The sequence below is a fragment of the Lycorma delicatula genome, chromosome 9, assembly GCF_047948215.1.
Source record: "Lycorma delicatula isolate Av1 chromosome 9, ASM4794821v1, whole genome shotgun sequence".
In the NCBI taxonomy this organism is placed as follows: domain Eukaryota; kingdom Metazoa; phylum Arthropoda; class Insecta; order Hemiptera; family Fulgoridae; genus Lycorma; species Lycorma delicatula.
In genome coordinates, this window is record NC_134463.1 from 132689042 (window position 1) to 132708850 (window position 19809).

General features: G+C 29.9%; 1 protein-coding gene across 1 annotated transcript; it reads left to right on the forward strand.

Annotated features, from left to right (window-relative positions):
• Positions 1 to 212: 212 nt before the first annotated feature.
• LOC142330763 (glycine dehydrogenase (decarboxylating)-like) lies at positions 213 to 15590 on the forward strand. Its single transcript, XM_075376208.1, has 4 exons — positions 213 to 234; positions 8166 to 8301; positions 11409 to 11495; positions 15495 to 15590. Exons 1-3 carry the CDS (start codon positions 213 to 215, stop codon positions 11449 to 11451), a joined length of 201 nt encoding a protein of 66 aa, XP_075232323.1. The 3' UTR covers positions 11452 to 11495; positions 15495 to 15590.
• Positions 15591 to 19809: the final 4219 nt, after the last annotated feature.

The following is a 19809-nucleotide window of genomic DNA, read 5'->3' on the forward strand; positions in this document are numbered from 1 at the left end:
ACAACTTGGTTGCTGTGACTAGATGTATTAATAGGCTGCTTGAACCAACAAAAAAATTTTTAATTAGTTTACTTGGAAATAGGGCCTTGTTGGAAACTGCCATTTTGGATTTAAAGGAGATAGGACGTTCCCTCCTATCATCCTGTAAAAAGACTTTAATAAACTCCATTATAAGCAGACTGCCTGCCCCATGTAAGTCATAGAAATTCCAAATGATGTTTAATAATGACCAAAGTTAGTATTTTTTTATTCAAACTGTATACTCATTACAGGAGCCTGTAGTACCCAACCTTTAAATAGCAAATTTTTAAGCGTTGGACTTGCCTTTCTATCCCTTTAAAAACTGTAAGTCAAATTAAATTTATCCTTACTTTTCCTAAAGACTGCTTAGGGAATAACTATGCTATTTATTCAGGAAATGGGAGAATAATTAATAAAGAGTAAGCAGTTTCATTTATATAGTTCATCATGGTTGTTTCTCAATAGACATCATTACTGATTTAAATGTTGCTCACATTCAGAATGAAAAACTGAAACGCTAAACCAATTAATTTTACTCTCTAAAAACCTCAAAACACTACAGAACTTCATAATTAATATCCATGCAAAAGTTTAAGTTTCTGTCCATTTTGGAAAAAAAAATCTATTAAGTCTATGCTTATCCTGTTTCACTCTTTTACGGATGAAAACGAGAAGCCCCAATTATCTCTATGTTGTTATTTTCAAAGTTGAAAATAACAAAATAGTGGATATGTAGAAAGTTAATGTTTCACACTGTTACAAGAAGGGCTTTAAGATAGTCAAACAAAAATCATTTTTAATGACTGTAAGGGATTTGATTAAGTAGGAGCTGCCAAGACTGGAAGAGATGGAAACTTTAAACCTGGCAGTTATGTTCACTTATGCACTTACCACTATAAAATTTTTTTTTTTCTCTCGCCTACAAAAAATGTATCCTTCACTGACTCATTTATCACTATCCAACTTTTTCCTGTCATTATAGAATTGAAATTTGATATAGTTATTACAAAGGTGCTTAGAAAATGCAAGCAAAAATTAATATCTTGTGAGAAAATTCAAACACTGGCTAAACATTTGTTTTTGTACAACTCAATCGGTATTTTTGGTTCCCAGCACAAGCACAACTTTGATAATTTTAGTGTACCAACACAATTTCATAGAGAACTCTTCATGAAATTAAAGGAAATTCATTACATAATGATGAAATTAAACCATCTACTCCCATGGACTTCTCAATTAACTCTCTGCACCAGGTCATCAATAATGACACGACAGTTACCTACTCCACATCATATATTTTTGTACGGTCCTATTTAAATGTTCTAAACCATTTTCTTACCGTTCCATCTGACATAGTATTATCCTCATACACTTCACTAATGTATCAATGAATTTTGGCCACTTTCATACATCTTACATTTAATAAATCAATTACTGCATATATTTCACAATTGGCGTTACTGTCTATACTCATAGATGTTTTAAACATGCACAGGGAACTGTAAACAAATACTAACAATCACGTAATGGTATCTGTAGCAAGCCAATAAATATAGTTAATCAATACATATATGGCAACAGCCGTGCTACAGCAGATGTATACCAAAACCGTACTTAACTCATATATTGACTTACTAATAAAAATTATCTTCATATTTAACAAGATTATTTACTTAAAAAATGTCTATTGAATTAATGTAGGAAAACTTATGATAGGATATAAGAAGAACTCTATAAAAGAAAAATTTCAAAATTGTTCCATTCAATGAAGAGTAAGGCAAACATACATAAAAGAATCCGTACAAATTATTGACTTTAAATTTTCTCAAAAATCAAGACGATTTTTAAGAGGAATTATTATTATGTAATATTACCACCACACCTTCAAGACAGAGCTGTCGTACATCTGACCTTGAAGGTTTGAAGGCTGTCGTACATGAAGGTTTCAGGTGTGATTACTAGTTACGCTGGGAATTCACTTGTTACATTCATAATTTAATTATCTACATATTTTGTATACATAAAATTTTTAATTTTATTCTGCTTATTTCTAAGTACAAGATTTCAAGTTTTCTGTGATGAATTAATCATTAAAAAAAAAAACTTGGATTTTACACTACTACAAAATATTTAAAATATTTTTTTCTTTAAATAACGTTTTTGTTAAGTGTAATGACTGCTATGGCCATTGCCTCTAAATTAATGCTAACAGTAATCAAATTATTTTTATAGTGTTTATGACTAACTTTTAAAATATGTTGAAATATTGCTTCTAAAAGATCTTTCTTAATATTGTATGGCCGGAATATGGCTAGTCATATCATTTATTATTGGCATCTATAAATTTGTGTTACATCCAGGTGTGAATCTACATGAAAAAATTCAGAGATTACACTTATTACATACCTATGATTGTAAAATAACAAAGATGGACCGCTGAATGTGAAAATAGGAGGAGAAAAGATTATGGAGGTAGAAGAATTTTGTTATTTGGGAAGTAAAATTACTAAAGATGGACGAAGCAGGAGCGATATAAAATGCCGAATAGCACAAGCTAAACGAGCCTTCAGTAAGAAATATAATTTGTTTACATCAAAAATTAATTTAAATGTCAGGAAAAGATTTTTGAAAGTGTATGTTTGGAGCGTCGCTTTATATGGAAGTGAAACTTGGCCGATCGGAGTATCTGAGAAGAAAAGATTAGATGCTTTTGAAATGCGGTGCTATAGGAGAATGTTAAAAATCAGATGGGTGGATAAAGTGACAAATGAAGAGGTATTGCGGCAAATAGATGAAGAAAGAAGCATTAGGAAAAATATAGTTAAAAGAAGAGACAGACTTATAGCCCACATACTAAGGCATCCCGGAATAGTCGCTTTAATATTGGAAGGACAGGTAGAAGGAAAAAATTGCAGGCCACGTTTGGAATATGTAAAACAAATTGTTAGGGATGTAGGATGTAGAGGGTATACTGAAATGAAACGACTAGCACTAGATAGGGAATCTTGGAGAGCTGCATCAAACCAATCAAATGACTGAAGACAAAAAAAAAAATTAATGTTTGTTCTTGTGGACTATATGGTGCTGAAATTAATTTTTATGATTTATGACTGAGCTTGAAATTTCATATTGGACACTTGCAACTGTTTATTGTGTATTACTTATTTTTGAGGTTCCTTAAGGACTCCCTTATCACATGTTTTTGTCAGGAAACTTACTTTATGGCTCCGCAAGAGAGCCAATTGTAATTGTTATTGAGAAAAAAAATTAGATAAAGTGAAATGCCCTGGTTTACAACAAAAAAATCTGCTTTATTTTTAGTAAATGTACTTACTCAAAGTAACACTAGGTAGCATTGTTTTCGGATAACCTTTTCTACGAAACAGTTTTGTTTGTTATTTTTTAACCTCCGGGGCCATCTTTATGTATTGCTTCAGAGGAGAGAATTAGATGAACGATTTGTAACGTGTTTGAGAATGCCATGCCCTGACTGCGACTCGAACCCAGGATCTCTGGATGAAAGGCCGAGACAATACCACTCGTATCAAGGAGGCCGGCTACGAATCAGTTTAGGCGCCAAAAGCGTAATGAATAAATCAAAAACATAACCAATAAATCAACTGTTGGGTTTCACTCTTGTTATTCTATTGGAAATTAAAGTTGAAGTTTAGGTGATCAGTTTTGAAGCCAACATTGTATTATCTGAACATAAGTTAAATTTTTATTATGTTTGGTTTAAATTTTTGACCATGGATGATACTCGCGATTCGTTTGGAATAGTTTCTAGATGTCGTTTTATTCCTAATGGAATTAAATGTTTAAAAATAAAACATCATTTAAGGTTATTTATTGCAGTTTGGCATTCGTGTTATGTTACAATCTTTAATTGTATCGATGAAAAAAATAAAGCGTTGTTTAAAGAACAAACTGTAGAAAAGGTATGTTACAAATAATTAGTGATGTACTTATTTCAGAATGTATATAGAATAACATGTCTTATTTAAGGGTTCAAAATAAGTTTAATGTTTTACCCAGGTACTTATATGATTCAAATTATTTTGAGTTACTTGGTAGCATGAATTGCAATTCTTGTATTCATAACTATTATAATAGACATAACTTGAGTCATTATCCTAAGAAAATTAATAATAATTAAATTACTAATTCATTTTAATTATATTTATTTTCTTTAGTAACTACATCCACATATTACCAAAAAGGAATTTTGGAGCAAGTAAAAAATTCCATGAACCTTCCAGATTAAAGACATTGTTGATATTCTAATATATCAGTTGCTAAATATCTTAATTATTCTTGTATAAAAGTGTTTTTTTTTTTCAAATTTGACATGTTTTTGCTTGACTAATGGCAGATGTAATCTATATACTTATTTTATAACAACTAAAACAGTGCAGTAGTTTCATTTATTCTGTTACCATTGCAAACAGGATTTCAATTAATATCTCTGTAGTGTAGTACAAGTGAAGAAGTTTTGCATTCCTATATTGTACTGGTTTACATCAGTTGAAATTTTTTGTTGGTAATATATAAATAAACATACTTGAAAAGAAAGGCCAAACTCTGTGGCAGACCAATAGATTCTTGGCCTTTAATCTGGAAGCCCCGAGTTTGAATCCCAGTTAGGCATGACATTTTATTTTTTAATATGCTATAAAAGTATCGATTTTCATGTTCCCATACACATGCTTCTTTGTAAGCATCTGTAATGAATTAATTCATCAATAAAAAAAGGAAATTTTGCCAATGCTTGACTTAATGCAAAACTTGTGCTAATGCAACCAGTCAAAGTAATTTTTTGAATAAATCTCTAAGAAGTTGAAAATGATTTGTTCAATTTTATAACAAATTTGAAATTTCTAAATAACACTGCAATGATCCAAAAGGTAAACTTTAAAAATACACTGAAAGAATGAACATTATTGTAATCTATAGTTTTATCTGTAAGCTCTGAATAAAACTGCAGATGGGATTGCACAGTTTACACATAAGCATTATTACTAATAGACTAACCGTACCTTTCACTTTATTGCAGTGTATTATAATAACCATTTCTTACAAACATTCCATGCTAAGTTAACAAATGCAAAACTGTCATTTTCTACCTAATCTATTTTTCCCAAATCTGACCAATTATTGTGCATCTAAGTTTTTTTTTTGGAATGTAAAGGTTGACATTTGCTGGCATACCAGTAAAACTAAAATGTGTGTGTAAACGCTTGCTGACATCTAAGTTGCATGCAGACATAGATAAAAGCCTTTCTGTTTACTAAAATGTTATTTTATACTTATGCAGTCATATACCAAAACTTTCTGCTGTTAACATCTTATTATTGTCAGAGTTTTCTTCAAACATTTCTAATAGTCTCGTATTCTTCAGATTTTATTTAGTTATCGATTCTGAATGAAAAAAATGGAATAGCACACAAATTATTAACTTTTGTAGAAGAATGTGAGCATACAAGTGTAGTACTGGTCTTTATGGTAAGATTTCTTAAAAGTGCCTCACATGGCCCCCAGGATTTGTCTCCAAGAAATTCATTTTCTCACTCATATAAATTCTTCACCATAATTTATTTTTTTTGTTATAGATCAAATTCTTGACTTCCACCTTTACAACAATTCTGCAGCTGTTGCTATCTTCTATTATCATTTTCACACTAGTTGAACATTTAAAAAATGAACTTTTTTTGAAGACCAAGTTGTAATAAAAATATATAAATCTTTAGTGTTTGCAAGTTCCAGCTTATATCACTACTGGTCACTACTAGTCTAATTAGGTGAAAGAACATTTTGAGATGTTTAGTAAAGTTAATTGTAGTTACAATATCTGAAAAGTAAAATTGTATTGATTGAAAGTTTGTAGATTATTGAATAAAATTTACATAATCCCAAACACACTGCAGTCTCTGCCAAACTGCTATTACACAAGAGAAATATTGACAGACATGAATTTAGTAACTTCCCTAATTTATCAGCAGTATCCTTCAACAATGACGACTTGCTTATTTACTGCCAATACTTGAGAACCTCCACAGTGATTTCAAAGAACAATTCCAGGGCATTTTAAATATGGACGTACCAGACTGTGTGTTGGATCCTTTTTCAAATGTCATTACAACAGGATCATCCCAGTTAGAAGAACAACTTATAGAACTGACAACAAACAAAGAAATAAAATTCAAGAATGGGTACCAAGAATTTTGGCTACAAAAGCCAGTCTTGGATGACAACTTATTTTCATATCATTTTCATGACATATATATATATATATATATATATATATATATATATATATATATATATATATATATATATAAAAGAGATATTTCAATTAACATTTTATTGTAAAATGTATCTGTTTCATTTTTAGTTAATCATAAAATGATATGAAAATTCTTTATTGGGCTTTATGTTTTAGAGACCTAACAAAATATAATAAGCATTAGTATTGCAATTAGTCAAAATTTTGGGGATCTAACTTCTTTAATTTCTGATTGTTTTGAGTTAAAAAAAAAAGGGTAAAATTCTGTAGGTGTGTATTTGTTTGGGTGTTGGCATTTATCTACCATAATGTGTCTAACATACATTCATGAAATTTCATATGATAACCTGCATATACGTAATATCGATGATGTTAAATTTTAATGAAAATTGAACAAGGTGGTGGAATTAATTACAGCTAAGAAAGTTTTGTAACCGTACTTTCAATTAAAAAGAATTGTAAAACAAAATATAAAAGCACAAACAAACAAAAGCAAATAAAAATTTCACCAACACCGATCAGGACTTTTAACATAAATGTGCAGAGCTGATTTAGTGTAAAAGATTTCAAGCCATCAGTTACTGCTATTACTTTGCTTTGTGATCTTGCTACTACTATAGATATTATTAAAATATTTTAAAGTTATAAAATTGTGAAAATCTTGCAGTTTATTTGAATTTTATCCCATCATATTTTTGTTTGTTTTTTGATGAATCAAATATTTTTTATACTTCTGTTGATGCAACACATAATGTCTCTGGAACTCAAAACTTGTTCCACAAGTGCAATCTGTGAATTGAGATATACAGAATGTTGAGGGGATATCTTGAGATATAGCAGGTTGCAGTTCATATCTGAATAATGTCTTAAATTTTGTGACATAAATGAAATTCCTCACTAAAATCCTACATCCTCCCAGGATAAGTAGGGTATCCTGAGAATGTCTTAAAATTCAAGTAAATATAGAAAATCCCTGAAAATTTTTAAATTTATCTTTTTAATTTATCAATAATAAAATTAATATTATTAAATTTAAGTTTACAGAATCCCTTTGATTCTTTGAATTCCCATTCTCACAGAATTTATGTAGCATAATTTAATTATAGGGAACAGAACTGGTTAACGGGCTATCAATGTTATTATATTGTTATATGCGACTATCCTTGAATATGTTGTCATCTAACAAACAGAATAACATAAATTTTACCCTTGATCGTGTAAATTTGAGGTGACCATTACTATTTTCTACCCAGCACATTAAATCGAAAATTCCTAATCCAAATTGAAAACAGTTTGTTGGTCTTTTCTTATAGTTAAGGACTCTTTGTAATACTTGAATAACTCCCAAATAAAAGTTCATAATGCTTAAACAGTTAGTTTAATTCTTTTCTTTGTAGAGAGGGGCAATTCCTGCAATACCCTGATTGCAGTATCAGGATATTGGAAAGTTTTGTAGATTACTTCTTGATTGACACTTAGTACTGATGAACTAATTCTTGTTTTAAATGTGTGATTTATTTTATCTATTTGTATATCTTATGTATTGTGGCATTTGCAATGTGAAATATATATTACGCGATGAATTGAAATAATTATTTATAAAGTATTGTAAAAGAATAATTAATAAAGTGCAACTTTCAAATATATACAATACTTGTTAGAAAACAACTGACCTTGAAATGGTTCTGACCAATCAGCAGAGATGGATTGGATGCATATAGGTGGTTTATATCTTAAAAATTAATTATAATTCGATTTAGGGAGGTGCACAAAGAACATTTATTGGGGATGGATATAAAGTGCTTTGTACTTAACCTTATGGGATTAATTTAAAAATTATTATTCATATTTAAATTTACAGGTGAATATGAACTTATAAAAAAAATTAGAAAAATTGCAGAACTTAACCAAGTATGGCGGTCATATATTGGTATGGGATACCATAATTGTTGCGTCCCGCATACTATAATGAGAAATATTTTTGAAAATCCAGGCTGGTAAGTCAATTTATCTCTGTATTAAATGTTCATGGTTTTCTTATTTTTTTAATCAGTACTTGTTATTTTTCTTTTATTACAAACCTATATAATGCAGCATTATAGTAGAAATCTTTTTTCAAAGTATAGAACAAAAATAACTTCTTACAACAAATATGGCCGTAAAATAATTTCCTGAAACATAAGTCAATGATCCCTAAGATAACACAAAGCATTGTGAATTACTATTAAAATACTTTAAGAAAATGCCACAAATTAAACTTTAAAGATAATAAAAAATAATTTTGACCTTACCTAACAAAAGAATAAACAAAAACATACTTTCAGAATACACCAAGAACAATAGATAATTAACATGCTCATCCACAACATCTTAAGTAATCAGCCTCATAAACTATCTGCTTAAGTATAATCTACTCATGTCCCCTAAAGAGCACATAAGAACTCTTCACTACAGAATGTCTAACACCTAGATTCTCATTCTGTGTAACAGCACACTCATCGATAGTCTTATACAAAATTAATAAAAATACTAAAAAGGTAAGCGAAACAAAAAATACATCATATTAATATATATAAAACATAAAGAATCGGAGAAAATAGCTTATAAATTAAAAAAATCTGGATGCAGTGTGGCTTTTCAAACATTGATCAGACAAAATAAACAATTTTACACAGAAAAGAAACAACCTGGAATATTTCACTATTCTGTAGTATGTAAACTGAATTGTTCAAACCACACAATTTTCTACATCAGTCAAACAGGGTACAATTTCATTCTAAGATATAATGAATATTATAAAAGCTTTCCACATCAACGTAGAACCAATATTTGCCAGTAATCTTGTCGACACAATAAGCATGTTTATTAATAATAAACTTGATATTCTTAATTTTCAGAAAAGAATTGCTTATTAACATACTCAAACGTTATGAAATAGAAGAAAATTTCATTCATAACTGCATTGCTGGGACTTGAAGATTAAAATGTTTTATTTTAAATAATGAAAAAGACAAACAAATGTTTTAAGACTGAGAGGTGTTGCTATCATCAACCATATCACATATAAAAATGTAATAATTTTAAGAAGTGAAATAAACAAAGGTCAGGGATAGGGGCAATTACTTTTATACCGAGATTTTGAATAGTAGATTTTGGATATCGGTACTCTTTGGGAGTTAGGTTTCATCTCAGAAATGGTTGATCTGAGATTGTACAAGACTACATTTCATTTACATTCATACATATCATCCTCATTCATCTTCTGAAGTAATACCTTGTGGTGATTCCGGAGACTAAACAGAAAAGAAAAAAGGGATAAGGGCGGGCAATAATGATCAGATGAGGAAGCGGTTATAATGTTACCAGTTGTAAATAATTACAACCATTGAACTCAGTAAGTCAGGTAAACAAAAAAAGAAGAGACTTAAGAAGCAAGAAATTCATCTCCTGAAACCAGAGTTAATGGAAAAAGATGAAGAAGAAACATTGATAAAATCCAGTTTCTCTTCTTCATCTCAGTCTGTATACAAGAAAGGTGACTGCCTCAGCATTTCTTTGCAACTCACTTAAAGAGAGTGTGTTATCCCCTTCATAAACTAAGGCCCCATCAGGTGCATCCCTGCTAGACCAAAAGATACTGCCAAGGCCTTCAGAGAACAGAGGAAGAAAGGATGCAAAAATTTAGCAATTTTCCCAAGGATAACCGTAGTCAAAATTTTCAAACTTACACAATCTAATAAGATCAGAACGCAATACAAAATTCCATCCAGTTTATCTACTGGTTGTAACGAACCAGCATCTACTTGTAACGAATACCATGATTCAATTTCCAGAAAATGTCATTATTTGTATATATATATATATTTCACTTTCTTGTGGACACGATAACTGCCATAATCTTGTGCCAGTCACTTTCAAATTGACACAAAGTATAATGACCCAAAATTTTGGTCGAGTTCCTAAATGGGTAAAATCAAGCCATGGGGGGAAGCTTTTTCAAAAAAACAAAATATCTCTGTAACTTTCTTATTAAGTAAAATATCAAATTAATTTAAAGTTCCTACTATTCTTTGGATAAGGGCCTAAACCTTATCTAAGTAAAGTTTTTTGATATCACCAACCATTGGCCCAGTGGGTGGGAAGAATGGAGTTTCGAAGACAAAAAAAATCATACCTCCCTTAGTAGATACAGTATCAAATCGGTTGAAAGTGGTCTTCAGTCCTCTAAACATTACTTAAAATATTTGTCTGAAACAATGACCAACCCTTATGACAAGGAATGACCAAAATTTTGCTGGAATTGTAAGATGACGAGGGGGGCTTGTCATATGCTAAACATGTGAAACCTTTTTCACGTGCAACCATTGTCATATTGAGTAAATTTGTAGTTTTTCTTAACTTTAAGGTGGAAATCGTTTTTATCTCTTACTTAGCACCGGTGAAATATACCTCCGCCTTTCAGCATGTCGAAAGGAATTTTTTATAACCGACTCAGCGTAATCTTGAGAGATTTTTGATATGTTTATTTCAGTTGTTAATAGTTATGAAGTACGTATAACTTATTTATTTTTTCCTATCGATATAAATTTGATAGAATACAGAAAAAAATTAGTTTTTATTTAAAAGTGATCTAATCGCATTGCTACAAGCCTTGTAGCAATATGTTTAATCTGCTCAGAAGACCAGTTTTCTCATTATGTAATTAAGATGTAAAAGCTGTAAAAATATACCTTTCAAATAGTGTTGGTGGTTTTCAGTAAGGTTTATAAATACAGATGGTTAATGGCTAAATGCAGATGGTGGGAATAAGTTAATAATGAGTTAATGAAGAAGTTGATGAATGACATATCATGAACTGGTTTGAACCATCAAGAGTATTTACATTATAAATGGTTAAATGTGTTTGTCTCCTACCATAGCAGTTCATAATATTAATAATAATAATCAAATTTTATATCAATTTTGCCATAATATTGATCATCTTAAAATATATTTTTTGATATATTGTTTATATAACTTTTTAAATAAAAAGTTTATCCTATAAAAGTTTTGTTTTATTTTGAGTTAATATTCCTTAAAATGACTTTTTATCTGTGTTTTTTAGGTTGGTATTTCACTTGATGAAACTGTATCGCATGATGATGTAAGCGATTTGCTTTGGATCTTTGGATGTGAAACATCGTTAGAAGAGGTATAGTATATATTTTTAAACTACATAAACAATATTTGAATTCATTTACTATTATTTTGAAAAAGTGTAAATTTTAATGTAATTTCATAAACATTTTAGTACATTTTATGAATATTTTTTAATGCATTAATCTATAATTCTTATGTTCACACTGAAATTGTTAATGAGTTAACACTTTCAGCCGTACATCTTGCTCTAGTAATATGTTAAAGTAAATATGAATGACAAATTTAGTTCTAAAACTGTGTCAGTGACCATATTTCTTTCTTTCCAGCCAGGAGGGCTGGCTTTACCATTAGTTTGGCTTGTTGTGCAATCCCTTCATAGGAAACAAGAGTCCTTGACTAATTCTTCAGGCAAGGTCTTACTGATACCAATCTGTAGGTGGTAGCATAGTACATAGATGGAACCAGGGCAGCTGACCGTAATACTTACCTAAGTTCCTAAGTAAGAAGGATAAGGATAACAAAAGGGTAGGGAACAGGCAAGGAACAACCAACCGATTGGTCCTGATTTGGTTAGTTTACTGTCTTCTCAGGAATGATAGTTTCTTTTTTTACTATTATAATAAAAATCTTGCAGTAGGGGGCTGCATATGTTGAGAATTTTAAGTGAAGGGGATTTACACAAAATCAGATAGCAAATACGATTGTCATTTTGTGTACGATGTGTGTGCATACGTTAGTACTGTTTAAGATATAAATAAATATTGTTACAAGAAATGTCAAGCAATTTACCTCTTTGTTTCCTTGCTCTACCTTCAATTAATGCTTTTTCCTTCTGGTATACTCTGATCATCCTCTCTATTCCGTACTCTACCCATTAAATAATAATCTATTCAAAAGCATTTAAAATCGTGTTTTATGAAACATAAATAATGTTCAGACATTGTATAGATAATGTTATGTTTTACTTGTTAAATCTTTGTAGGGTTGTATTTTTAAATAGGTGTTCCAATTTTTTGTTTCTTTTATATAGAAAGAGAGATTGTAAGATTTGTAGATTGTTACCTAACACAAAATTTAGTTATTTAACACCTATCTAAATAATTTTTTTCATGACTGAACACTAGGAATTGTAATAAATATTTAAACATTTTTCAGTATTTGGAACCTTCTAAAAAGAATCCATTCCTCACCAAAGCACTATTTCCTCTTCATGCCTGGACCACAAAAAAATGTAAGATTTTATTTATTTTTATTTGTTAACAGGAAAATAAACTGATTATTGATATAACTTATGTCTGAAATTTTTTCAAATCACCAGAAAAATTATATACAATTAACCTAATTCTTGTAGGGATTAGAATCTTATAATTTTTAAGAAAACCTTTTTTTAGAAAATTTCTTTTATTATTCATTAGTGTTATTTTAGAGAAATAAGGGGACATTCATTATGAAAGTACATTTTTAAAATTTTAATATGCTCTAAAGAAATTAGAATAGGAAATTTTTAAAAGACTTGATTTTTTAACATAAAAGGTTGAAATATTCAAAATTAATAAAATATGCAAATTACTTTAATTAGGTTTCTTAAAAATGTAGTGAAATCCATAGAAGAAATTGGTTACAAAAAAGTAAAAACTGATTGTTGTAATTTTAAACATTATATAATAAGAACATATAATAAACAAGAACTTACTGATCCCTGTCTTTAACCAAATGTGATACACTCCTATTTTGTGGAGCCACATGATCTGACAAATATGTGCTATTAAATAAACATCAAAATCCTTTTGTAACATATTTTTTATTTAATTGTAGGAATTGTTTATATTAAATAGCGTGTAAATAAAACTATACAAAGTATTCTAAAAAGTTAAAAATATCTTTGAAAATAATTTATTAGGTGTAACAGAGAAGAATCTTTAAAACACAAAGTCTGGTTATATTAAACATATAACCATAAACAAGAAGTAAGATAAACAGTTTCATTTCTAATTATCAAATAAAATTATAAACTAGGTGAAATTAATAAAAAAAAAATTTAATTGCAGTTAAATAAACTATTTTAAAATTCATCTCGTAAATATTACATAATGTTATGAATGATTTGAATAGTATAGTGTACTGCCTAGAAAATCAGGTATATAAAGGAACATATTTACCAACAATATAGGCTATAAGAAAAACTAAAGATTTCTTTCTATAAAGGTTCAGTGTAATTAAAGAAACACATCTGTAACTGAGTAGAGCTGCCCTGGAATTACACCAATCATTCATATTAAACAACATTTTTCTAATTTCCATTTGTTTTTTTTTTTTTACAAAGATATAGTTATTATGCCATACTCTATGTGCTTAGTAAAGGATGTTTTTTTATCTTGTATGTAAAAAGAATTTTCCTTTTATTTCTTGATACCTGAAGTTTTTTCTGAATATCAGATCATTTTGGTAAAATGCCTCGTTCTTTAAGACAAGTCAGATCAAAGATTAGATACATGCTAAATACAATAAACAGTTTCAATTTGAAACCAAACTCTTTGTATATGGTGTGTGTGTGTGTGTGTTTTGGTGAAATCTATTCAAAAAGTATCATACCTATCTTTTTCTTGAAAATTACTTGAATATGATCAGTAAAGTTTGGTAAAAGTGCAGGACTATGTTCCACGTGTATTTTTTGTAATTGCATAGAGGATGTCATTTGTTATTCAGCAGCTATTGCATGCATGAGTTTTGCAGGGCTTGTTGCAATTTTATTTTGTGCATAATGATGATATACACTAAACATTATTATATCAAGTTCTGCCAAAAGCTTAGTGAAACACAAAGAAAAACGATTAAGAAGATTAAGCAGACTTTTGGGAGTGAAGCTACAGGGGTAATAAATATTACAGAATGGAATAATAATTTTCAAAATAGTGACACTTCAGTTGAGAGTGAACAACACACCAATAGGATATTAACAAGCCGAACTCCAAATATCATTAACAATATATGCAATTTGACATGGAAAATCATCTGCTGACTAAGAAATTACAAAGGACATTGGGATTAGTGATGAGTTCATTTTTTAGTAGAATATATTCTGAAAATAAGGGAGGTTGAAAGATATCTAATTTTATTATTTCTATCATTAGTTTTATTATCTTTGTCAATCAAAAAAAAAAAAATTATGACAAATAAAAAAAGTATGAGTTTCATAAAATACCTTGAAATTTTTATCTATGTCTCCACATACAACAAACAATTTTTCCACATTCACTAAATGTGTTTCACTGACTTTATTAAATTTAAGTTTCACTGACTCTACTAAATTGAAGTTGTAGAAAAAAATTGATGATCAATATCATTGATGCTTTTTTTATGCTTAACAGATGTTGTGTAGGATTTTGAGTGTAATTTTTTAGCTGTTACTGATCTTTTTAATGCCTAAATAAATCACCATCATTTCCAAGGCCAAAGAAAGCAAGACAAGTGAAAATGAAGCTGACTGTTTTTTTTAATTTCCTCAGAGTTGTGCAACCCAAGTATGCCCCAGAATTCTAAACTATCAAGAAACAGAACTCTCTAAAGGATCTCCATTACCTTTGTCATGCAGTTTGGTGCAAGAGATTGGATCTATGGAAATTACATAAATGTCAGTTGCATCATAACACACACGCCTATTTGTCACATGTAATCCAGAACTTCAAATACAGAAAGTATTTATTCTGTATAGTCAAATACAGAAATCCTCAGTTCACTAGAACCTAAGACTTTTTTTTTGAAATCACTACTCACCAGATATGGCTCCTTGTAATTTCTGGTAACTTCAAATGCTTCTGAAAGTGTTCTGATGTCACAGGTGGGAGATATAATGATGAATGTGATAGCACAACTTGTAGAAATATCAAAAGAGATGTACAAAAAATGTTTTCAGTATTATGATAAGAGGCTATTTTGTAGGAAACAAAGATTTATAGCCACTTGGTCAATGGTCAGACAGATTTTGAACAAACCTTGTATTTATGTTTTATTTTATAAAGTTTAGTAATAATTATTAATTTTCTGTTTTTAGATTGCTGAAAACAGTGATATATTAGGCAACAGTATTTTGAAGACAGAATTCAAAAGAATGTCACAGTTTATGACTCATCCTATTTTTAACACTTATCATTCTGAAACAAGAATTGTAAGATATATGAAGTCACTAGAAAACAAAGATATTTCTTTAGTTCATTCTATGATTCCACTGGTTTGTATTTTCTGATTTGTTTAAATAAACTTAGAATAGTTAAAAAATTGTTCTATGCAGTTAGGCTCTAGGAAGTGTTTTTTTCATTTTTTCCAGGAATAAAAATATTAACCCACCGGCTTGGTCTAGTGGTGAACGCGTATTCCCAAATCGGCTGATTTGTAAGTCGAGAGTTCGAGCAAACTCGAGAGCCCTAGTAAAGTCTAGAGTCCTAGTAATGTCAGTTATTTTTTCACGGATTTGAATAATAGATTGTGGATACCAGTGTTCTTTGGTGGTTGGTTTCAATTAACCACTCATCTCAGGAATAGTTGAACTGAGATTGTACAAGACTACACTTCATTTACCCTCATACATATCATCCTCATTCATCCTCTGAAGTATTATCTGAAAGGTAATTACCGGAAGCTAAACAGGAAAAGAAAGGAATAAAAATTTAAAAAAAGTGAACAGAATTAAAATAAAGTTTAGTGCTGTCTCTTAACATTATTTTTATCCTCTGTTCAAGATTTTATCTATGTTGGGTCATCTGAAATACTTCTAATTTTTGTCCTGCACTATCTTTCACCTGCTGCTGCACATTTGCAGTGTTCTTTTTTGCAAGTTCTTACATCTTCCACTGTTATCATAAACCATCTTATTGCTCTAACTGTACTTCTCATTGCTTACAGTCTCATTTTTACTCCATCCTTTTTCTCTTCTCTACTATACTTCTCTTAAACTGATTTGGCAACCTCTGCATTACTTTTCTTTTCATTATTCAATATCAATTACTTTTATTATATTTCATTCTAGCCCTGCTAAATGAACCTGTTAGGTTTTCACAATATTTTGTATTTCCTCTAGATTATCATAATTGATTTGGCTGTTATTTTCTGCTTTTCCTAGCATTGTTATTCTACCCGTTCGTATTTGGCAAATATCAAAGTATCGCCATTCTCAAAACTACTTTTAGCAATCACTTAATGCCAAAAGTAGTTTTTAGAATGGAGGTACTCCATAACGCATCGACTACAAATGTTAGAGTGACAGTGCTAGAAAGGGCAAAAAACAATATTCAAATTGACCTGTCAGGTTCATTTTACCTTGTATTTTCTCCGCATAAAAGGACTAATTCTAGCTGAGATTTGTCACCAATAAATTAGTGATTACAGTACGGTAAAGATATTACGAGTAGACAAAGCATGGAAGATCAGTTCATTTAAAGAAAGAACAATGGATGTTAATGATGAACAAAATTCACTGATGAGCTAATAAAGACAATTTCAGTGATAGACATTCAGTAATTAATCGGTATACTTCTTGAGCAGGGCTTGGTAGAATTAAGAACTGTTCTTTATTAGATCTCTACTAAAATTGTAGGCTATTAGAAATATTATGTAGAGTGTACCCAAAAATTTTGCTGACATTTATCTACAAGTTTTTTGTTTTTGTTTTTTTTTTGCTACGGAAAACAAAGAAAGCTTTCTAAACTTTACAGTAATAGCAGATGAAACAAAGACTATTTTACCTATAAATAAACTATTTAAACATCTTGGCAATTTGACACTTCCTGGCAATTTTTAAACAAATATATTAGGGAATTTGATAAATGTTACAGCTTACAATGAACTAAATAATTTTGATGTATGATTAAAAACATGTAGTAAGGAATTTTGGTTTAAGGTTAGCCTCCAATTCCATACTCTTATTTACTATACAAAGTTGTTGGAGACCATCAAGTGAGAAATTTTAGACAATTCCTCTAATAGATGTAATCTTATACAAATAACTGTATGTATATACGTGACATAATCTTAGTGGCAAGGTGCAAAAATGAGATATCCAGTCTAAAAAATACTAGGAAGATATATTATGAAAAACAAATCACTTTGATTCAAATCCTGGGAACACCTCATTTTGACCTACATTTTTGTAACAGAGAACACGTCTTAATATAAGTAGATAAATGACATTCAAACACCTAATTATGATGGACTTGACCCTATTTGTTATGCATCATTGTCTAAGTTCAAGGTAAATTAGTGGAAAAAATTGAATTATTTGTTAAATTAACAGAGGGGAAGTATAATCAGAAGTCCTTTGCTTGATGACCTTAGTGCTTTGTTTTGCAGCAGGTGGTTATCCAACATCCAAACAGCAAGTGTCTGCATATATCATCCATTTGTTTGGTACTGAATAAATACATTTGAATAGTTAGTAGGTGCTTGAGATTGATACAAATTCAGAAAAAATTATTTTTTGGTCAGGGTAGCACTTCTATACTTCAATTACCAATTACAGAATTACTAGCAAAGAATAAGATGAGAGATTTAAGACTTGCATTCTACAATCATTTCATTTCTACCTCTCCTTGTTGGCCTAAGAGTGATTTTTTTCTTTGAATGAATATCATTCATCGGATCAATGAGGCTCATGGTTCTGAAAGGCTTATCGTATTGAGGCTCTCATGTTGTTATATGGAGAAACTGTTCTGTAGGGTTTGAACTGATGGTTGTAGGGTTATGAATGGATAATGGTACCTTTTATAAAACTCTTCTTTTTTACCTATTACTATTCCTCGGGCAGTAGTGGGCTCCAAGAGAAAACCAGAGTGAATTCCTCCCTGTATTTCTTCTGCCATCTTTGTGTGGATAATTCTGACCGACATCTTTGACATCAAAGCTGTTGGTCTGTAGCATAGTTATCATGATGCCAAGTTCTCTCGGGCATGCTTTACTGTGCTGCAAGAACTGGACACTTGAAAACCATGTGTTCTGCGATATCCTCTCTTCTGCAATAATTACACTTGGCTGAGGGATTCAATGCTTATGTAAACAAGTATGCTTTAAAGTAACTGACCGATCAGGAACTGAGTTAAATAGTACCCCCAGTTTTCCATGCTTTGTGGTCCAGCCATCTCCGTAGATCCAGAAAATTAAAGATATGTGTAAAGGACATTAATTGTGAACACATAAAACAAATACATCTATTTATGCATAGTAATAAAGTTTTTATTAAATGGATAACTGGTTTTTGTCGGTCAGCATGAAGAAACAATATTTTTGTTTTTATGTGTTTTAAACAGATTAAAAATGCCTATTTTTTAAAAAATATATTGATTTTTCTCCAAATGATTTTTTTTTAGGGCTATTATGTGAAACTTATTGCCATTTAATGCTGCAGATGGTACTACAATTAACAAATCCATATTGAAGCGGTTAGGACACAATTCTTAGAAGGCTGAGCTTTACTCAATAATACTATAACCATTGGGCTAAATTTTGGCTATCAGATAGGAAACAGAGTCATAGTTCCAGTACATCTACATAGTTGGTCCAAAGGTTATAGCATCTTAACTAGGAGCTCAGACCTTCACCTAATGGACCATTAATGAAAAGGATAAGGAAAAGGATGGTTTAAGGAAACCCACTTACATATAATAAAATAATAATTTGCAAATATACTGGTAGTTCAGTTTACCATAAATAATTCTGTTTATAGTACAGTCATATTCTAGGTGTAGACCTTATATTTAACGGTACAGTTGTTTTGCTGAGCAGTACTATGAAACAATAATGTTTGTTATTCTCTGCCAGATGGCCAAGATTATCAGCAGTTTTATTTTAATTTTTCTTTCTTTCACACCTTTTATTCACCCCATTGTTAACTGAAATTATGAAAGTAGTTATATACACAGTCATGTTAAAATAGATAATTCAGTTTAAAAATTAATCTAAACATTTTACAAAGTAAATTTATTAAGAAGTACTAAAATAGTAGTTTTTGTAATGGCACATTGAAATTGTTTACCAGAAAAAAAATGTTAACACTTAAACAGTAGATAAATAAAAACTTTGTTCTTAAATATGCTTAAACAATAATTTGTTGCATAACCTCTTAATGAAATTTGAAATCACTTTACCTGGAAAAATAGCCAAAAAATTGGTACATTTTATGTTTAATTTGTACAAGTTTTATTCAAATAATTGAAACTCTCAATAATAATACAAAAAAGAACAAGGTTTAATATAATATAAAACTTAATTTATTCCACTGAGTGGTTTTTAAGATATATTTCTTTATAAACAACCTTTTTCTTTTGCAGTAATATATTAGGAAAGTATTTTCACATGCTGTTAAATGCAGGTTTTATTAT

Excerpts from the sequence above, each read along its gene's own strand:
- LOC142330763 (XM_075376208.1), top strand. The coding sequence starts at position 213 with ATGATGTTTAATAATGACCAAA. Across the intron at positions 235-8,165 it reads GATGTTTAATAATGACCAAA|GTGAATATGAACTTATAAAA; the intron begins GTTAGTATTTTT and ends TTAAATTTACAG. Across the intron at positions 8,302-11,408 it reads ATTTTTGAAAATCCAGGCTG|GTTGGTATTTCACTTGATGA; the intron begins GTAAGTCAATTT and ends TGTGTTTTTTAG.